We start from the raw sequence: 26,241 nt of genomic DNA on the forward strand, positions 1-26,241 counted from the left end.
AAAAAAAAAAGTGTTGCGGGACTCGCGCTTACCTTCACCAGGAATAGGCCGGTGAACTTCAGTGCATTCCAGCGGGCCTCGGCGGACTTCAGCGCAGCAGTGCCACCTGGTGGACGTCGGAGGAACTACCTTAGTGAATCCCGGCCGGACCCGAATCCACCGCAGAGAACGCGCCGCTGGATCGCGAATGGACCGGGTAAGTAAATCTGCCCCATTGTCTTCCAACTTCACTTCAAGTATCTGACTGTAGTATCTGTAAAATCACCATTGTATACAAGTTTAGATTTTATTTATATTTATTTAGTATCCTTGTGGATGGGTCACACATTCCAAAGGATGGTTTATGGACTGGTAGGGGGATGCAAGCTCTAGAAATGGAAAGTACAGAATATGTCTTCATGAGTTCATTGTATAAATACTTATAGAGCAACTATACCCTAAGGCAGTGGTGGCGAACCTATGGCACTAGTGCCAGAGGTGGCACCCAGGCCATCACCAGAGATGACTCCAGGTATCTCCCTGCAGTCCCAGACAGCCCAGGACTTGCTGTGCACAGAGATATTTTAAAGTAACAGCTCTACCTGGGACTACTGGAGGAGTGGGAAGTTGTGAACAGATCTGGATTATCATTGTAGCTCCTGCTCCGGCCCTGACAATTCTTCCTGTCGGAGGAAGCTATAATGATCATCCAAATTTCTCCTATTTTCTGCTTTATTGGTGTCCCCAGGGTGCTGGTATGAATGAAAGCTTTAACAGACCAGGGAGCAAAAATCACACATTAAATTTCTGTTGGTGCTATGCGATAAATAAGTGGGTCTTGGTTGTAGTTTGGGCACTCGGTCTCTAAAAGGTTCTCCATCACTGCCCTAAAGGATATGAACCCAGCGGATTACTTTTCTTTACAACTGCCCTCAATAGGTAACATCAGACACCAGCCACACCTCCAGTTACAGTGGTGGACTATTGCACATGCTTTCATTTTGACTAAAATTGGATGACAGGTGTAGGAATACTTCTTCTATCTTCAGTAAGTTGGTTACAAGAAAAAGTGGAAGTTGTATGCCTTTAAATGAAGCCTGTCACATACAGAACACTTTGCATTTAGATAATTAAGCCCTCCATGTGAGGAAGAGACTCAGTAACGCAGTAGAGCTGTTTGTCATAAGCTGGGCTGGCGCCAGCACTGGGCATACCTGGGCAGGTGCCGGGGCCCAGAGCTGCTGGGGGCCCTCATAAGGCTGTACATAAGGAATCCATGTGGTTGAATGGATGAATACATAGGAGGTGAGGGGGGCTAATATAAAATACCTACCTGGTGGGGGGTGGGGGGGCTGTATAAAAAATGACCATGAGGAAGCAGTTTGGTAGGATAAACCAGGGAATATTTTAGGGAACATGGAAAATGTTTAATGTTGCCATGCGAGTTTACTGCAAAGCGGCCCACTGAGGCTCTGTGGCCCAGGGGCCTACTGAAACTTGGAGCCAACCCTGGCCGTAAGTCTAAATGAGCAATGGTGATACAAGATTTTAGTGTCTCCTTGCAAATAGTATGTCCACTCTAATATAAATGCTCGGTTTAGATTTCTAACCATATCTAGCCTACAATCTGTGTCGGACACCCCATTGACACAATAAACCGATAGCTGATCCTTTCATAGTAAAAATAGTTACAGGGATTCCTCATCTAATCCACAACGAGAGCCAGGGCTCCACATTTCTTCAGGGCTCTTCTGACATGTGGTACAGCTTCTTCTACAAACCATCTCCTCTCGTACATGATGACCATGACATCAAGTAACAAGTTCCTTTCCCGTTTCCTGCAAGGATTGAATTAGCACATGTTAGTTCTATGATCAAAGGAACTCAATCGTTGTATCTTTGACACATCCACCTGATATTTAGAACTTTTCCCCCTGCACAGCTTTTGTTAAAGGGATTATCTGGAGATTTGGGGGAAAAGTGTAACAGAGTAAGTCTGTGACCCAATTGTCTGTGAACCATATTATACTGACACACTGTCCAGCAGAGTGCCCCCATAGATAGAGGGGCAGATTTACTTACCCGGTCCATTCGCGATCCAGCGGCGCGTTCTCTGCGGTGAATTCGGGTCCGGCCGGGATTCACTAAGGTAGTTCCTCTGACGTCCACCAGGTGGCGCTGCTGTGCTAAAGTTCCCCGGAATGCACTGATCTTCACCAAGCCGGACCTGGTGAAGGTAAGCGCAAGTCCCGCGACGCTTTTTTTTTTTTTTAAATGCGTCGGGTTATCGTTCGGCCACACCCCCCGATTTTCGTCGCGTGCATGCCAGCGCGATGCGGCACAATCCGATCGCGTGTGCCAAAATCCCGGGGCAATTCAGGGAAAATCGCCGCAAATCGGAAATATTCGGTTAACACGTTGGGAAAACGCGAATCGGGCCCTTAGTAAATGACCCCCATAATGTCCAGCAAAGTGCCCCATTTATGTAATGTCCTGCAGAGTAAACTCTACAGTATATCCCATCCTTATGTCATATTATGTATCGTTTGCTCTGGCTAGATGTGTGTATGGGCAGAATCCTTACATCTGCCTGTAGATTTCCTTCACAGTCACATGTTCTTCCACTGCAGAACCTTTACTAGAAGCTGACGTCAGATTCTGTAGAGATTTACCACAATTTCCAATCTCCTGGAATTTGTAATCTAAGAGATATAAAACACACAGACATTATATATATATATATATATATATATATATATATATATATATATATAATATAAGAAAGTTACTAGTTTCTATAATTGACAATACAGGCAGTCCCCGGGTTACGTACAAGATAGGTTCTGTAGGTTTGTTCTTAAGTTGAATTTGTATGTAAGTCGGAATTGTATATTTTATCACTGTAGCTCCAGACAAATTTTTTTTTTTGCCCAAGTGACAATTGGAGTTAAAATTTTTTTGATGTAATTGGACCAAGGATTATCAATAAAGCTTCATTGCAGACACCTTACAGCTGGACATTGCAGTCTGGGACTATAGTAAAGCCTCCAGAGAGCTTCACCAGAGGTCACAGTGGGCAGAGGGGTCCGTCTGTAACTATGAGTCGTCTGTAAGTCGGGTGTCCTTAAGTAGGGGACCGCCTGTATAGTAGAAATGAAAAGTCCCGGACTCCCGGTGATGTGTTAGGAGATTATAAATCCAGTGACTACTCCACCTTATGTAACCACATCATTCCAGAACGTATACATATAGATGAGATTTGTGTAATGCCTATACTTATACTGAGGGTTGTAGCATCTGCCCAATCACTGCGCAGTATATACTGTTATGCTCCTTAGGATTGTGGCTGATTACACTTTCTTGATTACATTACAAAGAATCCTCAGAGACATTAGAGGAAAACGAAGTCTGGAAATTCACGTTAGAAGTAAACAGAATATAAAATAGTGATTTTCTGCTTTTTCCAGAAATACAGTTTTATATAAGTCCTGTATATCACATAAGAGTTAATTTAGTGCTGGTCTATTTTTTAAAATCTAAATTTCATAGGTCCCAAAAACTAATTTGGCTGGAGTTATAGTCAATAAATATAGCTGTTTTGACTTAAATAAGACCTGTCAACTTGATTTGGGCCCCTAAAACAAGTACAGGTCCCAATTTAGGGTCCTTAATCAACCTTTATTAAGTCTTTAGATGCCCTTCTTCACTGTGCATATGATGATCCATAAGGACCTGTGGGTAGCTTAGTGTCCTAAATTGTTGACACTATATGACGAGTTCTAAAGAGCCTATCTTGTACGTAACCTGAGTAATAATTGGATAAGATTTTTTTTTCTTAATGTCTTTAAAAGGCATAAAGGGCGTGTTTCTTAAACAGAAGCAGTTATGAGATGAAAGCTTCATGCAATTTTTACTGTTACGGATTGCCTTTTGTAGCGGACATCTTGGATAGATGTTTTACGAAACTATTACTTAAAGGAAACCTGTCACCACATTTTCACATATACAGTCCATGACAGGTTCCTATAGAGCCCTATTAACTGACTGACCCCCTTCTTATAGTTACATTTTTTTTTTGTTTACATACACATAAATCACCTTTTATCTTCTCTAACCTGGGATCAGAGGGGGCGTGTCCTATGTCTTATGCCTCCTTTCTATTCAGCATTCATGTCATGTGACATAATCTCAGGTCTCATCTTAACAATGACAAACTGTACCCCATGCATGTATCTAACCACATGAAGTCACTGCAGCCCCCATGGACTTCTACTCCTCTCCATCCTCCATACAGGCAGCACGGTGACTCAGTGGTAAGCACTACAGCCTTGCAGCGATGGGGTCCTGGGTTCTGCAAAGAGTTTGTATGTTCTCTCCATGTTTTTGTAGGTTTCCTCCAGGTCCCCTGGTTTCCTCCCACACTCCAAAACATACTGGGAGGTTGATTAGATCGGTAGCTCCATGGGGACATGGACTGATTTAGCAAACTCTGTGCAGTGCTGTGTTATCTGTGTGCGCTATATAAATAAAGGAATTATTATTATTATCATATAGGCTGTTGTGATTTCATTTGATCACATACAAGGGGGAAAGTTTGCTATTGGAGGCTATAGGACCTGCAATGATGTCACTGGTCACAGACAGGGCACTGTGTAAAAAATGACACAATATTTCCCATCTGTACATAGAGCTTTATATGTCTGTGGTTGAATATTAGCAGACAGTCCTTAAGTATAAGGAGGAAGAGCAGTGATTTGAAGAGACACAGACCTGTCAGTCATAATAAGGGGGCGTGGTTCACTGCCAGCCTGAGCGAGAGAAGAGTCACAGCCAGCAGACATGAGTCAGGATAGCTAATTGCATATCAGGAAAATGGCTGTAATTAAGGTACAGTGCCCCACTGGCAGTTAATTTTAGGTGATATTGGGAGGACTTGTAACCTTTTGTCAGCAGGCATTGTTAATCATGGTTGTGACAGGTCCTCTTTAAACTATTTACTTAATCTATTTATGACCTATCCACAAGAACACTACATTGGGCCAAGCTTACAGCCTACTCTGAATTACCAAAATACTACTAGTGGAGCTTGTCTGTAGAGGCACTGCAGGCGCTGCTACCCAGTAAACTCCTAAGCCGTAGGAGCCATATTATAAGGCCTCTATGAGAGACATCTTGCCATTGTTTTTAGAGTCACACTATACGTTTCTATGTGAGAAATTTCCTGTCTACGCACGTTTTAGTCAGCCATTAAATACATTTAGCGTTGTGCATTATTGCCCTGCAGACTCGTGTATGTGAAGCCCGATATGACTAATGGAGGAACCCTCACCTCGTGGCTCTATAATTAGAAACACATTTAAGAGCTTTATCTTGACAAATCGCTATTTATAGAACGCATAATGGCGAATACAAAAGACCGTGCTCAACTAATGGAGCTTATCTGACCTTTCATTCTGCCTGTTCACAGAAAAGATCAAATGCAGGAAAAATTAATTTGCTGGGACATTTCAGTAGTTAGCTATGCATGGCTGCCTCCTGTATCTAGAGCCTATGAAAACTGAAAAACTGGCATGTGACTGTGCGGAGAAATATCAGAGATGACTGCATCCTAGTTATATATATTGGTTGAAGCAACATTGCACCTTGTGGCCCACAAAATTAAAGGAAACCTACCACTTAAAAGTGGTAGGTTTAGACACATATACATGGCACCAGCTCAGGGTGAGCTGGTGCCAGAGCATATTTTTGTTAGGGGAACAAAGCCCCTATCGCCGTTTTATAAGTTATATTAACTTATAACTCTAAAGTGCTGGAGAGCCGGTGACGTCACCGAGCTCTCCGGCACACGCGCGCCTGCGCAACTTAGCACGGCCTGTTTCCCCGTGCTAAGTTGCGCAGGCGCGCGTGTGCCGGGGAGATCGGTGACGTCACCGTCTCTCCAGCACGTTAGAATCCGGCGCACGCACGGGCACGCGCATGGTGCGCCGTGCCCAAGTGCGGTGCGCCGAGTTATAAATTAATATAACTTATAAAACGGCGATAGGGGCTTTGTTCCCCTAACAAAAATATGCTCTGGCACCAGCTCACCCTGAGCTGGTGCCATGTATATGTGTCTAAACCTACCACTTGTAAGTGGTAGGTTTCCTTTAAGATTGCCAATTTGGCGCTGCCAAACACTGCCAATAGCAGCTTCCATCCAGCAAGTCTGGATATCTGTCATTTGCGAATATGTGCAGCATGTGGAAACAGACCCTTATGTTGGTCCGATCCTACGGACTGCATAAGACAGGGGTACTTGGATCCTACAGAAATATGATGCAAAGACTCCCTGTCTGCAAACCGAACTGCAGCTCTGGTACTATAACAGTTAATAGTGCAAGGAGACAGGGAGTCCTTGCAACATATTTGTGTTTGATGCCAGGACTCCCATCCTGTGAAATGTGGGCAGCCAAGTGCTTAGACCAACATACGGATGTTGCGCCAAATATACTAAGAGGCTCTGGCTGGATTAATTCTATGCAAGGTCCTGCCTGGTTATAAATGGTGTTACAACTATTCCGACTACAGCCCACTCTGCACCATCCCGTCCAGTAGTTGTGGATGTAGTGTATTGGAGGGGGGGGGAAGAGTTGCAATGATAATGCCCATTCTTATTTATGGAGTATGTTCTAAGGGAAACATATGGAAAGGGGGGGAGGGTAGTTGAAATATTTATTAAAACCCACTTTCCCACAGTTTCTCTGTGGGTTATATTAAAGAATTGAAGGGAACTCTGTAAAAAAAACTAAATAATTTGTACTCCGTGGTTTATTTTACTGCTCCAGGACCACTGCACCCATCATTCTATATTAGCTTTCCACACATGTACTTACTGTACAACTAATAAACTAAGAGCAGTTATCGGCAGCTGCAGTCATGTGTGAGTAGTCATCACGTCATCATTGTAGGAACACTAAAAAAGACCAATTTGTGCACTTTTCTTTTCACCTGTTGTTCCTGTGTGTGTATATTCTGGTGCATTCCCATGAGAGATCAGCAGAACCTCAGCTCCAGATGTGTACAGTGGAGGACTAAAACTGGAAGATATGGACCTCTTCTCTAGTTCCTGGTGCAATACTCGAATGGTGTCGGAGAGAGACAAGTTTTCTTCTTTCATCTGTAATACCATTCAAGGAATAACAGGCATAAAACCAAACTTGGGTCTGAAGATTAGTCACACATTTATAACATGACTCCTTGTACGAGTGTTTTTGTACTGAGAATCAGCACCGCCCTGATAAGCAGTGTGGGGGGGATTTATCCAACCTTGGTGCATTGTGTTCCTCCCGTCCCTTTGCTTGAGCATGATATATCGAGAAGGTGCGACCCGGTCTGTAGTAGACTTGATGTCCACATCCCGACACGATCCACTACACTCCTAACTAAGAGGGGAAAATAGTCGCAATTCCTGGCCATTCACAAGGAACGGCTCCTTTATAAAGGCTTGTATTCTGGTATAAGCCTTGATAAATCCCCCAGTATGCGTCATCAGTGACAACTCAATTCAATAAGAACCTCCAGCACCTGCTCTTCCTTCTGGCAACCTCAGGTCAACAGTCATTTTGGGACAGTATTCAGAATACTGATGGTTTTCAATTAGCATTGAGCTCTTAAAGGGGTTATCCGGGTTTAAATTTTTTTTTATGTCCGGGCTGGAGAGGGCTAGTTAAACATAATAAACATGTACTTACCTCCTCCAGTGCTGCCGATGTCCCGCGCCGCGGCCCGTCTTCTCTGTGCGCCGGTTTCATTACACCGGCGCACAGGGAGCTTCCGGCCGGCCGGAAGCTCCCATGCGCACCATCTCTCAGCGTTGTAAGCGCTGAGAGATGGTGCGCATGGGAGCTTCCGGCCACATCGTGGACCGGAAGCTCCCTGTGCGCGGCTTCCGTGCCCCTGTAAACAAACAGGGGCACGGATCGAAGGGACCGTGGCGCGGGACAACGGCGGCGCCGGAGGGGGTAAGTACATGTTTATTATGTTTAACTAGCCTTCCCCAGCCCGGACATAAAAAAAAAAATTAAACCCGGAGAACCCCTTTAAGTCTTGGCCACCCCTGATGGTTCAGTGTCTCAATGAATACTGAATACATTGTTAAAAATAAAGTTAGCTGTCTCTTATTTTTGGGTAGCACCTGTTATTACCTAGGAAGGCACAAAATCCCCTGCAGGTGAAATGTAGTTTTCATGACCATTAGTGGCCTTCTATGTAACACATGGATGATACTGGCTCATTAGAGCGTGAACCTCTTTCAATAGTGGCTCTCCCTTCTATTACGTAGAGGTGACCCCAACCCCATGGAATCACAATACCCTAAAAATAAAGTTTGACATCTCTTACTTTTTGTTTGGACGTCATCTGTTATCACCAAGACAAACTGAGGGGGATTTATTACCTGTGTGGTAGGATACGATTGTGGTGTTTCTGGCTAGCTTTCAGCTTCTACACTGTAATACATTAATGTGGTGCACAGACATCATTTATTTGGCGCTTGGCAGTACTATAAATGCGCCAAAAAATAAAATTGAGTCGGTATTAAGGTTCGGATTGTCGAAGTTTACATCAGAATCAGGTCGGTAAGCCCCCTCACTGTGTTAAGGCTCAAGATTCCCTGCATGTAGTGCCGTTCCATGATGGACATTCATATAAGAACACATGGGACACATGGGATGTGCTGGATCACTAGAGCCTTTGTAAATTGTGACCACCTACCTCTATATGCCCTAAAGTATATAAACGGACAAGGGTTGTTGTACAGAGATATTCCTTCATAAGCATCTAGAATAAAATACAAGTTACCTTCTCAGAATAAGCTTTCAATTTCTCAATTTCTAGTAAGTAACATTCCTGAAAAATAAAAAAATTGTGTAAATTTTAAATTGTGTAGTCATGATCAAAAAAAGAAATGGAAATATTCCTTATTGATTCTGGTTGGTCTTGACATTATGGCACCACACATAAACTGCATATAATATATTTCCATTGGTCTGATCCACAAGTGGGCTACTATTTGGATCACAACTCTATGCAAGATCAATATAAAGGTGCTCTGGCCGTTCAGTAGCTCACTCCATTATTTCCCATTATAATCACATTTGACACCATTGCTGCTTTTGAAAAAAAGAGAAAGTTTTCTGGCAAAGATGAAAATCTTCCTCAACTATGAGTTGGGATAAATTTGAAAAAGTTACATGGCCCTTACCAATGAAGGGGTTATCAAGACCAGTGTATGGCTTTTATCATTATATTCACTTCTGTGAGGCTGATGGAGTGTGTAGAACTCCTGTTCCTGTTATCAGTGAAGGATCTTCCCTTCCTCATCCAATCCCTTCCCTTCCATGGTTAAACTTGATGGACATGTGTCTTTTTTCAACCATATAAACTATGATATTATGATATTAAGTTTATGTGAATACTCTTTAGTGCTAAACCATTTTGGTCTTACAAAGAGGACCCTGTTGACAACTCGTCGTCTAAAAAGTTGAAGTTTTATCCAATGTATATAGAGCATTTCATCAGGTGCAGCACAATAAGCTCTCACTATTCCCAATATTCATCTGGAAAAGGATCCATCAGTTCTGGATTCATTTTTATCCTTAAGCTTTCCCATTCATAAAATGTACTGAAAATGCAATAACTCTAAGAGAGATTTTTATTGACACATCATTTCGATCATATTAGATACAAATGCATGTAATTGAGAATATAGATCTGAGTGGTATATACCCCTGGAGCACACACCATGGGGGGCATCTATCAGGGCTTGTATGCCAGTTTTCTTTTGTACAAGTCCTGAAATAATCAGTTACTAGTGAACCGCCAGTAATTGTGATTATCCTCCCTCTTTATGCCTCCTCCATGCCAAGTAGGTGTGGAGTGGTTTGAAGGGGGGTAGGGGCCTGCTGCGGAGTGGGCCAGTGCGGGGTGTTTCTGCCTCCCATCTACAGATTCGCTATACCCTGGGACCATTCAAACTTTTTCAAGGGTCGCTGGTTAATAGCACAATAGTACACTGTGCAGCCCGGCCAGCAGATACACCATGTGGCTGAGGCATCTTCATGTATATGGCGGTTCGTAGTGGCGGCGACTTTATCATATGTCTCGTATGTCTCTAAGTGGTATTCTTGCTGCTCTCCTGATGTGGCTACAAAGTGTGTATCAGACAGTATAAAATGATAAAATTAAGTGCAGAAACTATGCAATATGTAAATTACATTTTCTTTGCGTAATTCCGCTATTGCTGGGGAACGTCTTTTCTTAAGCTTTTCCAATTCAGCCTTTGTAATCTCCAACTTCTTGAGGTTTTCAGCCTGTAAAGTAGAGTTAGACACATAAATGAAAAAGCACCATTATAAACGACATTAAAAAGAAGTACTGACCATTATTGGAAAGAGAATTAATACTAAAAAAGGCTGTGATATTATATAGGAAATTCACCAAATACTGTAACTGTCTCCTCATCTACTCCCTACCCTCTATCTATACCTTTATAGCTTTATGTAAACTAAAATATGTGAGCATACAGATTGGGGCACATTTACTTACCCGTCCCTGCGCGTTCCCCGATCTGGAGTGTCTGACGAGAATGAACTCTGCCTCGATTCACTAAGATCGTGTGCCCAATTTCCTGCATGTGTCGCTTCCCCGCTCAGGTCATCCGGAGTTCACCTTCTTCTTCCCGGTGTATGTTAGTGCATGTCATGCAACACAATTTTACTGTTAAATACCGCGTCGGATCGTCCAACGGCATGCCCCCCGATTGAAAGCCGGCGCCAATGCGGCAAAATCCGATCGCGTGCAACACAATCGCCTGCTAAATGCCTGTACCTGCGGCGCGATCCCCGAAAACATTGGGAAACACGACGGAAATGCAGCCATGGGACCCTTAGTAAATAAGCCCCTCTGTCTTTGAAGACCAAGGCAGAGATTTGAGATTGAGTGAAAGGCATAAAGAGACTAAAAATTAAACCATGATTTCAAAAACATTACTATAACACCAAAAGCAACTACAGTGGAGTTTAAGATAGGGGCATCTCAGGAGACGCTTCTCTTGCAGACTCTAAAAGTGACCTGTCGCAGGTAAAAAGTGACATCTCAGCTAATTTGCACATCAAGTTTTCCCTAACTAGCTGAATGGTGCGGGTCCCAGTGGTGGGATTCCCACAGATCACAAGAAAGGGTCCGTTGCGTTGTATTCCAAATGAACATTGCAGCTGGTCAGACATGATCCTACTGCTCTATTCATCTCTATTCATCACTGCCATAGACCGCTGTCACTCCAATCATTTAGGGTACAGTAGAACCCCATTCTCTTGATCTCTGAGGGCTCCACCGCTGGTTCCCCCACACTCAATACGTTATCCCATATCCTGTCGATAGGGAATAACTAGTTGTGACTGGACAACCCCTTAAAGTGTTAAAAGACATCTACCACCAGGTGTTAGGATTGTACACCAAGCACACTTACATTCTGGTGTGTACCCCTTCTGGCAGGATCTGTTCTTCTTTTAGCTTCATATGTCCTTGATTTTACAAAAAAAGAATTTAAAAATGATACGATTGAGCCTAAGGGGCTCCAGCATCCATAGGTGTTAATGGAGCCTGGAGCCCCTCAGACTCATTTGCATAATTTGCCTTTTTTTCTTAAAAACAAAGGCATAATAAGCTAAAAGAAGAGCAGATCCTGCCAGAGGGGCTACACACCATTATGTCAGTGTGCTTGGTGTACAATCCTTAATCCTGGTGGTAGATTTCCTTTAATTTAAGTCTCACACAACATAACAAGAACTGTACAGCCAGAAATTAGCAGTGATGTAAAATTATAAATTACTTCTACATATAAAGTCTCATTCCTATTAAATATTTGAGTTCCTATGAGGCCACTTCACAAAACTAAGATTTATGGGATTCTGAAATAACATTTCATGTTAATTATACCTTCTCTCCCTCCAGACAGGAGACTTTGGAGTTTTCACGCTCTTTGGCCTTCTCCAGCTGCGACCTCAAGTCTTCTATATCAGAAACCAATTTGCTCTGCTTAGTCTTATTCCAGTGTTCCTGGTTTCTTTCAGCATTTTGTATTGTATTGAGCTTTGCATTTAGCTCTTCAATTTCTGTTAGCAAACAGTCCTATTGCAGGAAACAATAGCTGGGAGAATAAGTCAAACGCTTTTTGATAATTGTGTAATATTGTGTCAGGAAACAGAATTTAGGACAGATATTAAAACTCCTCCATGCAAGAAGATTTGTCTTGCATTTAGATAGGTGATCCCTGGCTTCTTTAAAGAAGAGATGATATAACTGTGTATTATTTTTCTTAAAGCATGCCTAGCTTTTCCAAAAAAATTAGCAAAAATCAATAGTTCAGAGTATATACATGAGGAGTAGCACTATTTCTGGTCATTATGGGACTTGTAATCGTTAATTACTATCGATGGTCAGGGCATATGCTGGGTTTCTTCTCCCATGTATTAACCATTGATGTCCGCCATAATAATAGGCCATCCATAATAATTCTTGGAAAAACATTTAAAGCAAAGCAACCATCAAAATCCATCAGTATAAACCAGGGACACTTACTCCTAGATCCAGGCACTGTGACTGTGGTAATCTTCTGTCCTCAGGGCTACAGCTCCCGACCCAATAAAAGCTCATGTGACCGGAGCGCAGTTATTCAGTGTAAACTTTTAATGCTTTGGTCACATGACCTTCTACAGTGGATGGATGATGCGGATGGATGATGTAATCTCACACAATGGGAGGGAGGAAGTGCTCCTTCACACTGTAACAGCCTATTACAAAGGGGCTCTGGTAACAACCTGAAAAGCCCTTAAGGCTCATTAGCATAATTTAAAAAGCTGACCAGGTGTCCCCATGCTGTGGATTTTCTTTAAGTTACTCCATGTATGATATTTCAATACAACCAGGAACATAACAGTAGTTAATGTCTCAATTATACACAAGTAACGAAATTCCCTTCCGCACCACATACCACTTCATATCACAACAGTATTATAAATCATGTGTCCAATGAGTTACAATATGTGTGCTTAGTAGCAATTCGGTACAGTATTACATTCTTTTAACATTCTTAACATAGCCTTGAGCATGTGTCTTGAAGTTAATCTGTAAAAAAATAGAATTTCCCTCAATATGAATTTAGTCAGTTCCAAAATTTCTTAAAATGTTATGAAATGTATGTTTACCTTACCAGTTTCCCACCACTCCTGTTCAGCTTCCCAGTACCCCCTACTGGACTGTTCTTCCTGCTGCAGCAATATTGTCTTTTCACAGGCATGTGGCCATAGCAGTGACCTGTCCACATCACAAACACTAACCCGATAACATAGCTGTTCCCCAATTAAGCATTTGTAACACACCTTAAAGGATATCCACCACCAGGATCAAGGATTGTAAACCAAACACACTGACATACTGGTGTGGACCCCGTCTGGTAGAATCTGCTTTTCTTTGGGCTTCTTATGCCCTGATATTTTTAAATTATGCTAATTACCTTGAGGGGCTCCAGGCTCCATAAGTGTTAATGGAGCCCTGGAGCCCCTCTGGCTCAATTAGATAATTTTTAAAGCCTATTTTTCTTTAAAATAAGGCCATAGGAAGCTTAAAGAAGAGGGGATACCACCAGAGGGGGCATAACACCAGCATGTTAGTGTGTTTGGTTTACAATTTTGATGCTAGTGGTAGATGTCCTTTAACAAAGGTGAAAGAATTACAGAATTTCAAGAATCAAAAATTCTATAATCTCAATTAAATTAAAAAATCCCAATTAAAAAAAAACCAGTTAATAAAAAAATGACTCACAATCTTCTCCTGTTTCTCTCTGTTGCTGTTCTCAAGATTTCGAAAGTCTTCACAATTTATAGCGATTGTATCCTTGTAATTGTTATCACTGTTTTCCATGCACGCTTCATCTGGAACATCCTACATCCAAAGAATTATTTTAGGAATTACAAAGAAGCAATGAATTTGTATTTTTCCCCTATTTTTCCATTTTAATACAATGGTCCAATGCACTGTGGATTTTTCATACAATTCTGAAATGTGTAACGGAAATGTGTAGGGTAATGGTATAATTGTTAGGGATTGTTGAGAGAAATTGCAAACAGATGAATGAATGGTAATTAAGTCAATATTTTTCAATCCAATCAATATTTCCTAGAAGATATGACTGAGGTAAAATACTATATTTACAAACATTTCCATTAGAGCTTTATTGTAATCTGACACCCCATCGAGTTTCTGTCTATATAGCTAGCAAAATGGAATTCAGTAAAGATTCCAAAATTAAAAGCAGATTAGGAGAAAAGGAGGGAGGATGATAAGAGCCAAAGTAAGCTGACAGCAAGCTGTCAGACTGGGTAAGGGGTGGCAAACTAACCCTGCAATATTCCCGAGGGCTATGGCCCTGCCAACAGCAGACAAATTTCCTTGATAAGGGGGAATCCACTTTCAGGAACCTACTAACAGAGCCTGAAATACCCTTCAAGTTGAGAGGGAAAACTTACTTCTTCTGGAAGCTGCTGGATGGTGGAGCAGATGGAGTCAGAGGAAGAATTAACAAAGACACAGGAGGACAAACAACAGATACAGACAAACAAGTTGAGTCAGATAGAACCAGGTCATAACCAAGATGGTGAAGCAAATATCTAGAGAGAAGTAGAGTAAATGTAGCAGAGGTCAGATACACAAAATAGCAAAGTAATAGCAAGCAGAAATCGGGAAACGGTATGAAGAGACTAGTAGAACCAGCAACATGTAATTGAACTTGGTAGGTATATAAAGAATTTCCTGGACGCCATCCCCAGCAGCTCACTGGATCGGCCGTCCATCGCTATAGTAGCCCTTGCTGGACAAGGCTGGGCAGCAGAGGAGCAGGTTGGTGTTCAAACCATCCCAAAACAGCAGTAATCTAGCCACAGTTCACAAAGAACACTGAGACGAATCAAAGCCTTCTAAGCCACCTACTGCGGACAGAAGACGATGCTGGTATGGATGGGTTTGTCTGAGATTTAGTGATTTTGTCTACAGGTAGGGAAGGCAGCAAAATGTGTACCTATCTACTCCCTTCCATTTCAGCATATGCCACTCCCCATTTTTTATAGCACTGCTCCCCTTTCTAGTAGACAAAAATGACTTGCTCTTAGATATTCCCTTTATCCATGGTCGTTCATTTGAATGTAATACTTTTTCCCTGCAGCAGATGCCACAGTAATGCAGTCTACGACCTGCTGCATCTTCCCCTAATGATGACACATAGTAGTAGGGACCAAACATAAATTGATCAGCTGATTTCTCTCTGGCTTTATGTCAAAAATGGATTTGTCCTCATAACATGGACCCTCTAAGCCCTGTAATATGTGCCATGTATCTGTATGCAGACTCATAGACGTTCAGTCAATGAGCCATTAATGTCTCAGCTATACATTAAATGACTCTTTGTAAGAAGATCAACCAACTTTGTTAATCCCGCTTACCACACTGACAGATGTACAGTCATGTTCTTCTTTGGACTTCTTATTGACTTCTTGTCTTCGCAGCTCAGCTTCTAACTCACTAATCTTGAGCTGCAGGGCTTCATTTTCCCTCTTTGTCATCACAAGGACCTTGTCATAATCATTTCTCATTTTCTTCTCATTTTTACATGACTGACATTCTGGGAGCTTGACTATTTCAGGAGACAAGCGATCTGAGGTCTTTGGAACTGGTACCTCCAGCCAAGTTTGCTTTTCCAGTCTAATTTCCTTTTGTCCATCATAAGAAAATGTAGGCACATTGACCAGATTACTAGTGGTGCATCCAAAATCCTTGGAATATTTGGACTTGTCAAGGAATGTCTTAGCAGGTTTGGGGGTTTTCTCTAATACTTTTTCCACTTGTGGTAAATTGAATTTTTCCCCTCGCATTTCTCGAGTGAGATCTGAGTTTGATGCATGATCCTTGAGTTTTCTATCCAGCGGTTTCGAGTTGGAGATGAGGCTGAGGTGAATTGGGGGGAAAGACGTCTGTAGCTGCTGAGACACATATTTTAAGATGATGTTGATTTGATTTGCAAAGTAAAAATACATGCAAGATTTAAATACTTGACACCTCTAACAAATAAAATGTGAGATTCTAGTATGTCCTAGTATCAATATACAATGAACCCGCTAGGAGATTTTCTGTAAGGCTGCCATAACCTGACTGTAGGTCTTCCAAGTACAGAAGCCTATTAGGCACAGCCTTTCAGTGTACATTGAATTTTAAAAGTTCCCTTGTGAGAAGTTATAAAAAGTTACATGTTTTTAAAGGTATTAAAATACATATACAAAAACATGCACAATATTGTCATTTTCCCTATCACTGTATAACAAAACTGTATTTTGTTCCATCTGCAACAATCTTGGCTTACAGTGGGTATGGAAATTATTCAGTACCCTTTACATTTCTTTGTTTCATTTGCTACTTTTGCTAAAGTAGTAAAACATAAGAAAGCCTGCACATATATTGGCCCACATTTACTAAAGCTCCTGTGGCAGTTTTTTGTCTGACTTTGCACATTATTTTTAGAGCAAACTGCTGTTTGCACATGTATTTATAAAGTGTCTGAGACACATTTCTGGTGCATGCGGCACAATTGTGGCACTGAAAGGGGTGTTCCTGTGCACAGTCGGACGGTGCTCCAAATTTATCATACAGTGTCCAAAAAAAGTGGCGCACATTTCATGAATGTGGTGCACCCTCCATTCTCTACACGTAAACGGCACATGGTGCAGTCTGCACTAGTTTTGATGAATGTGGGCCAAGTGTCTCTTCATCCTATACAATGGGGCAGATTTACTTACCCGGTCCATTCGCGATCCAGCGGCGCGTTCTCTACGGTGGTTTCGGGTCTTCTGGCAATTCACTAAAGCAGTTCCTCCGACGTCCACCAGGTGTCGCTGCTGCGCTGAAGTCCGCCAAGGTCCACCGGAGTTCACGATCCTATTCCTGGTGAAGGTAAGCGTGTGTCAGGTTTTCGTTCGGCCACGCCCCCGATTTCCGTTGCGTGCACGCCAACGCCGTTGCGCCACAATCCGATCATGACCCCCATTATTTTCTGCATGTCTTTTTAAACTGTGCAAAAACTGTAATTAAAAATCTAGTGTCAGAATAGGCCATTTATTCAGTGCTTCTCCCCAAGATAAAGTTGATACATTTTAATTTATGAATATTATTGTATTTTTACCGTAAAATTAAGCCATTGCAAAATACAATTTTTACTGCAAAAACAAGGGCTGATATGCCTATATCAGCTAGAAGGGGATGGAAACATATAACAATATGCCCAAACAGGAACTGTCCTCAAGGTATTAAAGAAAATTTGTATACATATTTATATATTATATATATTTTTATACAGTATGAATGAAAATGTTGGTATTTTGTTTTTACCTTCATATTGATCAGATTCAATATCTGATTTAAAGGAAATCTACCATAGGATCAAGGATTTTAAAGGGAACCTGTCACCAGGAGACCCATTTTTAGCACTCCCCCAGTCCCCACAGAGCATAGTACATACACTGCCAAAGTGTTTTTGTATAAAAAATTGGTTTTACAGAACCTTAGCATCTGCTGTGTGACTAGGCAGTTGCCTATTGGGAGGGGCTGGAAAGGAGCAGTTCCCCCCCACCCTTGGGAAACATGGGACCTTTTCAAATATATGAATAACTCCCCTCATTCGGGATTGGCTGTAGAGGAGCAGGGGGCGTCGCTAAGCTCAGTGATGGGTGTTTGCATATATTTGAAAAGGTCACATGGAGGAGCAGTTCCCCAAGGGTGGGGGGACTGGGGGAGTGCTAAAAATGGCTCTCCTGGTGACAGGTTCCCTTTAAACCAAGCACATTTACATGCTAGTGTGTGCCCCTTCTGGCAGGATCCGCTCTTCTTTTAGCTTCTTATGTCCTTGTTTTTACAAAAAATGGCTTTAAAAATAATGCAAATTAACTCGAGGGGCTCTGGGCTCAATTAACAGCTATGGGGCCTGGAGCCCTAAGGTTCATCTGCAAAGTTTTTAAAGCCTTTTTTTGTAAAAATAAGGGCATAAGGAGCTAAAATAAGAGCAGATCCTGCCAGAGGGGGATGCGCCAGGATGTCAGTGTGCTTGGTTTACAATTCTTCATCCGGTGGTAGATTTCCTTTAAGTAAAATATTTTCCATTCCTTGTAACCATTATGATTGGATGCTATAAACAGTGACTGGAAGAAAAACCTCATAAGGCTTATGTTTCATAGAATATGATGGTTTCCCTTATCATCTAAACCTGGGAAATTTTCCAGTCTGTGCCTTTATTTGCTGTTGTTATGTTGTCACAATTATTATTGTTGTGTTAATAAATAACAAGTATTAATTTATGTTTTAATTTTTTTTTCTGCCAAGTTAATTAATATTCTGTCATCCCAGTAGACAATACAATCACATTGCACCCATGATAACTCCTGCAGTCTGAAGTAAGGAGGACATGACAAGATCGGAATCTATTCTGACAGTCGCTAGAAGCATCACCACATTATTCACACAATATTTCAATGCATTTACATTTTACATTTTACAAGGAAAACTGTATCTACTGAACCACAACTGATTGTTATCAGCTAGGGCACACAAGAGCAGAGAAGACGACTGCTGACGCTTTTCAGGGGAGCGAGGACAGGTGAGGAATTTGTAGTTTTTTCCCAGAGCGAGAAAGGGGGTGGCACTGTGGCTGCTGGGGTAGCACCAGCGTCGGACTGGCCCAGCGGAGTACCGGAGAAACCTCCGGTGGGCCCCGAGTCCTGACACTTACACAGTAAACAGTGTCTGCGATCAAGCACTGGCGGACGGTGTTTCCGCCAGCACCAGGTCGCAGTGCACTGTAGATGCGGTCGTTCCCGGCGTCGGCATCAGTGTGCACGCTGCCGCCGCTGCGCAACTACTGGGAGGCTCCTAGGAAGGCAGGCTGCAGTGTTCTGCAAACGGGGTCATCCGCGGTGTCGGCATCAATGTGTGCGCACCGCCGGCGTTAGCGTGCGCGTCATCAGTCTGCGCGCTGCATAACTGCTGAGAAGTGGGTAGGAAGGCAGGATGGAGGTAAGCTTACGGTACGGAGCAGTGTAATGTAAGCTGCAGGGGCCCGGAGGCCCTGTATTGGATGCTATGGGGGGAGGGAGGCCCTGTATTGGATGCTATGTGGGGATTGAGGCCCTGTATTGGATGCTATGGGGGGAGGGAGGCCCTGTATTGGATGCTATGGGGGGGGGAGGGAGGCCCTGTATTGGATGCTATGGGGGGGGAGGGAGGCCCTGTATTGGATGCTATGGGGGGGAGGGAGGCCCTGTATTGGATGCTATGGGGGGAAGGAGGCCCTGTATTGGATGCTATGGGGGGAGGAGGCCCTGTATTGGATGCTATGGGGGGGGGGGAGGCCCTGTATTGGATGCTATGGGGGGAGGGAGGCCCTGTATTGGATGCTATGGGGGGGGGGGAGGCCCTGTATTGGATGCTATGGGGGGGAGGGAGGCCCTGTATTGGATGCTATGGGGGGGGGGGGAGGCCCTGTATTGGATGCTATGATGGGAGGGAGGCCCTGTATTGGATGCTATGGGGGGGAGGGAGGCCCTGTATTGGATGCTATGGGGGGAGGGAGGCCCTGTATTGGATGCTATGGGGGGAGGGAGGCCTGTATTGGATGCTATGGGGGGAGGGAGGCCCTGTATTGGATGCTATGGGGGGGAGGGAGGCCCTGTATTGGATGCTATGGGGGGAGGGAGGCCCTGTATTGGATGCTATGGGGGGAGGGAGGCCCTGTATTGGATGCTATGGGGGGAGGGAGGCCCTGTATTGGATGCTATGGGGGGAGGGAGGCCCTGTATTGGATGCTATGGGGGGAGGGAGGCCCTGTATTGGATGCTATGGGGGGAAGGAGGCCCTGTATTGGATGCTATGGGGGGAAGGAGGCCCTGTATTGGATGCTATGGGGGAAGGAGGCCTGTATTGGATGCTATGGGGGAAGGAGGCCCTGTATTGGATGCTATGGGGGGAAGGAGGCCCTGTATTGGATGCTATGGGGGGAAGGAGGCCCTGTATTGGATGCTATGATGGGAGGGAGGCCCTGTATTGGATGCTATGGGGGGAGGGAGGCCCTGTATTGGATGCTATGATGGGAGGGAGGCCCTGTATTGGATGCTATGGGGGGGGGGGAGGCCCTGTATTGGATGCTATGGGGGGAGGGAGGCCCTGTATTGGATGCTATGGGGGGGAGGGAGGCCCTGTATTGGATGCTATGGGGGGAAGGAGGCCCTGTATTGGATGCTATGGGGGAAGGAGGCCCTGTATTGGATGCTATGATGGGAGGGAGGCCCTGTATTGGATGCTATGGGGGGGAGGGAGGCCCTGTATTGGATGCTATGATGGGAGGGAGGCCCTGTATTGGATGCTATGGGGGGAAGGAGGCCCTGTATTGGATGCTATGGGGGGGAGGGAGGCCCTGTATTGGATGCTATGGGGGGGAGGGAGGCCCTGTATTGGATGCTATGGGGGGAGGGAGGCCCTGTATTGGATGCTATGGGGGGAAGGAGGCCCTGTATTGGATGCTATGGGGGGAGGGAGGCCCTGTATTGGATGCTATGGGGGGGAGGGAGGCCCTGTATTGGATGCTATGGGGGGAAGGAGGCCCTGTATTGGATGCTATGGGGGGAGGGAGGCCCTGTATTGGATGCTATGGCGGGAGGGAGGCCCTGTATTGGATGCTATGGGGGGGAGGGAGGCCCTGTATTGGATGCTATGGGGGGGAGGGAGGCCCTGTATTGGATGCTATGGGGGAGGGAGGCCCTGTATTGGATGCTATGGCGGGAGGGAGGCCCTGTATTGGATGCTATGGGGGGGAGGGAGGCCCTGTATTGGATGCTATGGGGGGAGGGAGGCCCTGTATTGGATGCTATGGGGGGAAGGAGGCCCTGTATTGGATGCTATGGGGGGAGGGAGGCCCTGTATTGGATGCTATGGGGGGAGGGAGGCCCTGTATTGGATGCTATGGGGGGAAGGAGGCCCTGTATTGGATGCTATGGGGGGAAGGAGGCCCTGTATTGGATGCTATGGGGGGAGGGAGGCCCTGTATTGGATGCTATGGGGGGAGGGAGGCCCTGTATTGGATGCTATGGGGGGGGGGAGGCCCTGTATTGGATGCTATGGGGGGAGGGAGGCCCTGTATTGGATGCTATGGCGGGAGGGAGGCCCTGTATTGGATGCTATGGGGGGAGGGAGGCCCTGTATTGGATGCTATGGGGGGAGGGAGGCCCTGTATTGGATGCTATGATGGGAGGGAGGCCCTGTATTGGATGCTATGGGGGGAGGGAGGCCCTGTATTGGATGCTATGGGGGGAGGGAGGCCCTGGATTGGATGCTATGGGGGGAGGGAGGCCCTGTATTGGATGCTATGGGGGGAGGGAGGCCCTGTATTGGATGCTATGGGGGGAAGGAGGCCCTGTATTGGATGCTATGGGGGGGGGGGAGGCCCTGTATTGGATGCTATGGGGGGAAGGAGGCCCTGTATTGGATGCTATGGGGGGGGAGGCCCTGTATTGGATGCTATGGGGGAGGGAGGCCCTGTATTGGATGCTATGGGGGGGAGGGAGGCCCTGTATTGGATGCTATGGGGGGGAGGGAGGCCCTGTATTGGATGCTATGGGGGGGGGAGGGAGGCCCTGTATTGGATGCTATGGGGGGGAGGGAGGCCCTGTATTGGATGCTATGGGGGGAAGGAGGCCCTGTATTGGATGCTATGGGGGAGGGAGGCCCTGTATTGGATGCTATGGGGGGAGGGAGGCCCTGTATTGGATGCTATGGGGGGAGGGAGGCCCTGTATTGGATGCTATGGGGGGAGGGAGGCCCTGTATTGGATGCTATGGGGGGAGGGAGGCCCTGTATTGGATGCTATGGGGGGAGGGAGGCCCTGTATTGGATGCTATGGGGGGAGGGAGGCCCTGTATTGGATGCTATGGGGGGGGAGGGAGGCCCTGTATTGGATGCTATGGGGGGAGGGAGGCCCTGTATTGGATGCTATGGGGGGAGGGAGGCCCTGTATTGGATGCTATGGGGGGAGGGAGGCCCTGTATTGGATGCTATGGGGGGAGGGAGGCCCTGTATTGGATGCTATGGGGGGAGGGAGGCCCTGTATTGGATGCTATGGGGGGGGGGAGGCCTTGTATTGGATGCTATGGGGGGGAGGGAGGCCCTGTATTGGATGCTATGGAGGGAAGGAGGCCCTGTATTGGATGCTATGGGGGGGAGGGAGGCCCTGTATTGGATGCTATGGGGGGAAGGAGGCCCTGTATTGGATGCTATGGGGGGAGGGAGGCCCTGTATTGGATGCTATGATGGGAGGGAGGCCCTGTATTGGATGCTATGGGGGGAGGGAGGCCCTGTATTGGATGCTATGGGGGGAGGGAGGCCCTGTATTGGATGCTATGGGGGGGGGAGGCCCTGTATTGGATGCTATGGGGGGGGGGGAGGCCCTGTATTGGATGCTATGGGGGGAAGGAGGCCCTGTATTGGATGCTATGGGGGGGAGGGAGGCCCTGTATTGGATGCTATGGGGGGAAGGAGGCCCTGTATTGGATGCTATGGGGGGGAGGGAGGCCCTGTATTGGATGCTATGGGGGGAAGGAGGCCCTGTATTGGATGCAATGGGGGGAAGGAGGCCCTGTATTGGATGCTATGGGGGGAGGGAGGCCCTGTATTGGATGCTATGGGGGGAGGGAGGCCCTGTATTGGATGCTATGGGGGGAGGGAGGCCCTGTATTGGATGCTATGGGGGGAGGGAGGCCCTGTATTGGATGCTATGGGGGGAGGGAGGCCCTGTATTGGATGCTATGGGGGGAGGGAGGCCCTGTATTGGATGCTATGGGGGGAAGGAGGCCCTGTATTGGATGCTATGATGGGAGGGAGGCCCTGTATTGGATGCTATGGGGGAGGGAGGCCCTGTATTGGATGCTATGGGGGGAGGGAGGCCCTGTATTGGATGCTATGATGGGAGGGAGGCCCTGTATTGGATGCTATGGGGGGAGGGAGGCCCTGTATTGGATGCTATGGGGGGGGGGGCATGTATTGGATGCTATGGGGGGAAGGAGGCCCTGTATTGGATGCTATGGGGGGAAGGAGGCCCTGTATTGGATGCTATGGGGGGAAGGAGGCCCTGTATTGGATGCTATGGGGGGAGGGAGGCCCTGTATTGGATGCTATGGGGGGAGGGAGGCCCTGTATTGGATGCTATGATGGGAGGGAGGCCCTGTATTGGATGCTATGGGGGGAGGGAGGCCCTGTATTGGATGCTATGATGGGAGGGAGGCCCTCTATTGGTTGTTATGGGGGGAGAGGGGCCTTGTATTGGATGCTATGGGGGGAGGGAGGCCCTGTATTGGATGCTATGGGGGGAGGGAGGCCCTGTATTGGATGCTATGGGGGGAGGGAGGCCCTGTATTGGATGCTATGATGGGAGGGAGGCCCTGTATTGGATGCTATGATGGGAGGGAGGCCCTGTATTGGATGCTATGGGGGGAGGGAGGCCCTGTATTGGATGCTATGGGGGGAGGGAGGCCCTGTATTGGATGCTATGGGGGGAGGGAGGCCCTGTATTGGATGCTATGGGGGGAGGGAGGCCCTGTATTGGATGCTATGGGGAGAGGGAGGCCCTGTATTGGATGCTATGGGGGGGAGGGAGGCCCTGTATTGGATGCTATGGGGGGAAGGAGGCCCTGTATTGGATGCTATGGGGGGGAGGGAGGCCCTGTATTGGATGCTATGATGGGAGGGAGGCCCTGTATTGGATGCTATGGGGGGAGGGAGGCCCTGTATTGGATGCTATGGGGGGAGGGAGGCCCTGTATTGGATGCTATGGGGGGAAGGAGGCCCTGTATTGGATGCTATGATGGGAGGGAGGCCCTGTATTGGATGCTATGGGGGGAGGGAGGCCCTGTATTGGATGCTATGGGGGGGAGGGAGGCCCTGTATTGGATGCTATGGGGGGAGGGAGGCCCTGTATTGGATGCTATGGGGGGAGGGAGGCCCTGTATTGGATGCTATGGGGGGAGGGAGGCCCTGTATTGGATGCTATGGGGGGGAGGGAGGCCCTGTATTGGATGCTATGGGGGGAGGGAGGCCCTGTATTGGATGCTATGATGGGAGGGAGGCCCTGTATTGGATGCTATGGGGGGAGGGAGGCCCTGTATTGGATGCTATGGGGGGAGGGAGGCCCTGTATTGGATGCTATGGGGGGAGGGAGGCCCTGTATTGGATGCTATGGGGGGAGGGAGGCCCTGTATTGGATGCTATGGGGGGGAGGGAGGCCCTGTATTGGATGCTATGGGGGGAGGGAGGCCCTGTATTGGATGCTATGATGGGAGGGAGGCCCTGTATTGGATGCTATGGGGGGAGGGAGGCCCTGTATTGGATGCTATGGGGGGGAGGGAGGCCCTGTATTGGATGCTATGGGGGGGAGGGAGGCCCTGTATTGGATGCTATGGGGGGAGGGAGGCCCTGTATTGGATGCTATGGGGGGGAGGGAGGCCCTGTATTGGATGCTATGGGGGGGAGGGAGGCCCTGTATTGGATGCTATGGGGGGAGGGAGGCCCTGTATTGGATGCTATGGGGGGAGGGAGGCCCTGTATTGGATGCTATGGGGGGAAGGAGGCCCTGTATTGGATGCTATGGGGGGAAGGAGGCCCTGTATTGGTTGTTATGGGGGGAGAGGGGCCTTGTATTAGATGCTATGGTGGGAGGGAGTCCCTGTATTGGATGCTATGGGGGGAGGGAGACCCTGTATTGGATGCTATGATGGGAGGGAGGCCCTGTATTGGATGCTATGGGGGGGAGGGGGCCTTGTAATGGATGCTATGGGGAGAGGGGACCCTGTAATGGATGCTATGGGGGGGAGGGGGCCCTGTAATGGATGCTATGGGGGAGGGGGCCCTGTAATGGATGCGTTGGGGGGAGGGGTGCCCTGTAATGAATGCTATGGTGGGAGGGGGGATGAAAGGCCCTGTCATGGATGCTATGGGGGAGGGGGCCTTATAATGGATGCTGTGAGGGGATGGGGGGCCCTGTCATGGATGCTGTGGAGGATGGGGGGGCCCTGTCATGGATGCTGTGGAGGATGGGGGGGCCCTGTCATGGATGCTGTGGAGGATGGGGGGCCCTGTCATGGATGCTGTGGAGGATGGGGGGGGCCCTGTCATGGATGCTGTGGAGGATGGGGGGGCCCTGTCATGGATGCTGTGGGGGATGAGGGGATGGGGAAGAGAGGGCCTTGTAATGGATGCTGTGGGGAGAGGGGGCCATGTGATGGATGCTTCGGGCCCTGTAATGGATACGGTGGGGGGAGGGGGGTGGGGGGCCTGTAATGAATGCTGTGGGGGGGGCCGAATGGGGAAGAGGGGGCCCTGTAATAGATGCTGTGGGGGCTTTGGAATAGATGCTGTGGGGGGGGGGGCTTTGGAATGGATGCTTTGGGGGGGGCTTTGGAATGGATGCTTTGGGGGGGGGGCTTTGGAATGGATGCTTTGGGGGGGGGCTTTGGAATGGATGCTTTGGGGGGGGGGCTTTGGAATGGATGCTGTGTGTGGGGGGGGCTTTGGAATAGATGCTGTGGGGGAAGGGGGGGCTGTAATGTTTGCTGTGAGGGGCTCTGTCATAATATATTTATTACTAAGGGGATCCGGTGGCTATCTTGGCTACTTTGGTGGCACTGTAAAGTGGTGGCACAGTCACCAGATCTCAATCCAATAGAGCATCTTTGGGATGTGGTGGAACGGGAGATTCGCATCATGGATGTGCAGCCGACAAATCTGCGGCAACTGTGTGATGCCATCATGTCACTATGGAGCAAAATCTCTGAGGAGCTCCAGCACCTTGTTGTATCTATGCCACGAAGAATTGAGGCAGTTCTGAAGGCAAAAGGGGGTCCAACCCGTTACTAGCATGGTGTACCTAATAAAGTGGCCGCTGAGTGTATATTGAGCATAGGTCACAATAGACATTTTTTAGCACTCTCTTGGTTTCGCTTTTAGGTCTGTCTCTCATCTAAAGGTTAGTGGATACACTAACCAGATCTTCCCTGCCTGGGGCTTCCAGTACCGTTATGTCACCTGTGTTGTTATGACCTATTTTGTCGTTGGCAATGTACAAATCTTGTATTTTTTATGGTTCTGGTA

General features: G+C 46.9%; 1 protein-coding gene across 2 annotated transcripts in view; it reads right to left on the minus strand.

Moving 5' to 3' along the window:
• Positions 1-228: 228 nt before the first annotated feature.
• The window catches only part of LOC140121224 (uncharacterized), a 57,810-nt gene continuing 31,797 nt past the window's right edge, over positions 229-26,241 (minus strand). The window contains exons 4-11 of one of the 2 annotated variants that reach the window (XM_072140562.1): positions 15,513-16,046; positions 13,840-13,959; positions 11,956-12,147; positions 10,233-10,328; positions 8,818-8,865; positions 6,967-7,135; positions 2,564-2,681; positions 229-1,817 (exon numbers count right to left, since the gene is read on the minus strand). In XM_072140562.1, coding sequence (XP_071996663.1) covers positions 1,685-1,817; positions 2,564-2,681; positions 6,967-7,135; positions 8,818-8,865; positions 10,233-10,328; positions 11,956-12,147; positions 13,840-13,959; positions 15,513-16,046 — 1,410 coding nt within the window. In that variant the 3' untranslated portion in view covers positions 229-1,684. Of the gene's footprint in view, positions 1,818-2,563; positions 2,682-6,966; positions 7,136-8,817; positions 8,866-10,232; positions 10,329-11,955; positions 12,148-13,839; positions 13,960-15,512; positions 16,050-26,241 lie in introns of both variants that reach the window. The other variant, XM_072140561.1, reaches the window with a different exon arrangement.

This window comes from Engystomops pustulosus, chromosome 3, assembly GCF_040894005.1.
Source record: "Engystomops pustulosus chromosome 3, aEngPut4.maternal, whole genome shotgun sequence".
Classification (NCBI taxonomy): Eukaryota; Metazoa; Chordata; class Amphibia; order Anura; family Leptodactylidae; genus Engystomops; species Engystomops pustulosus.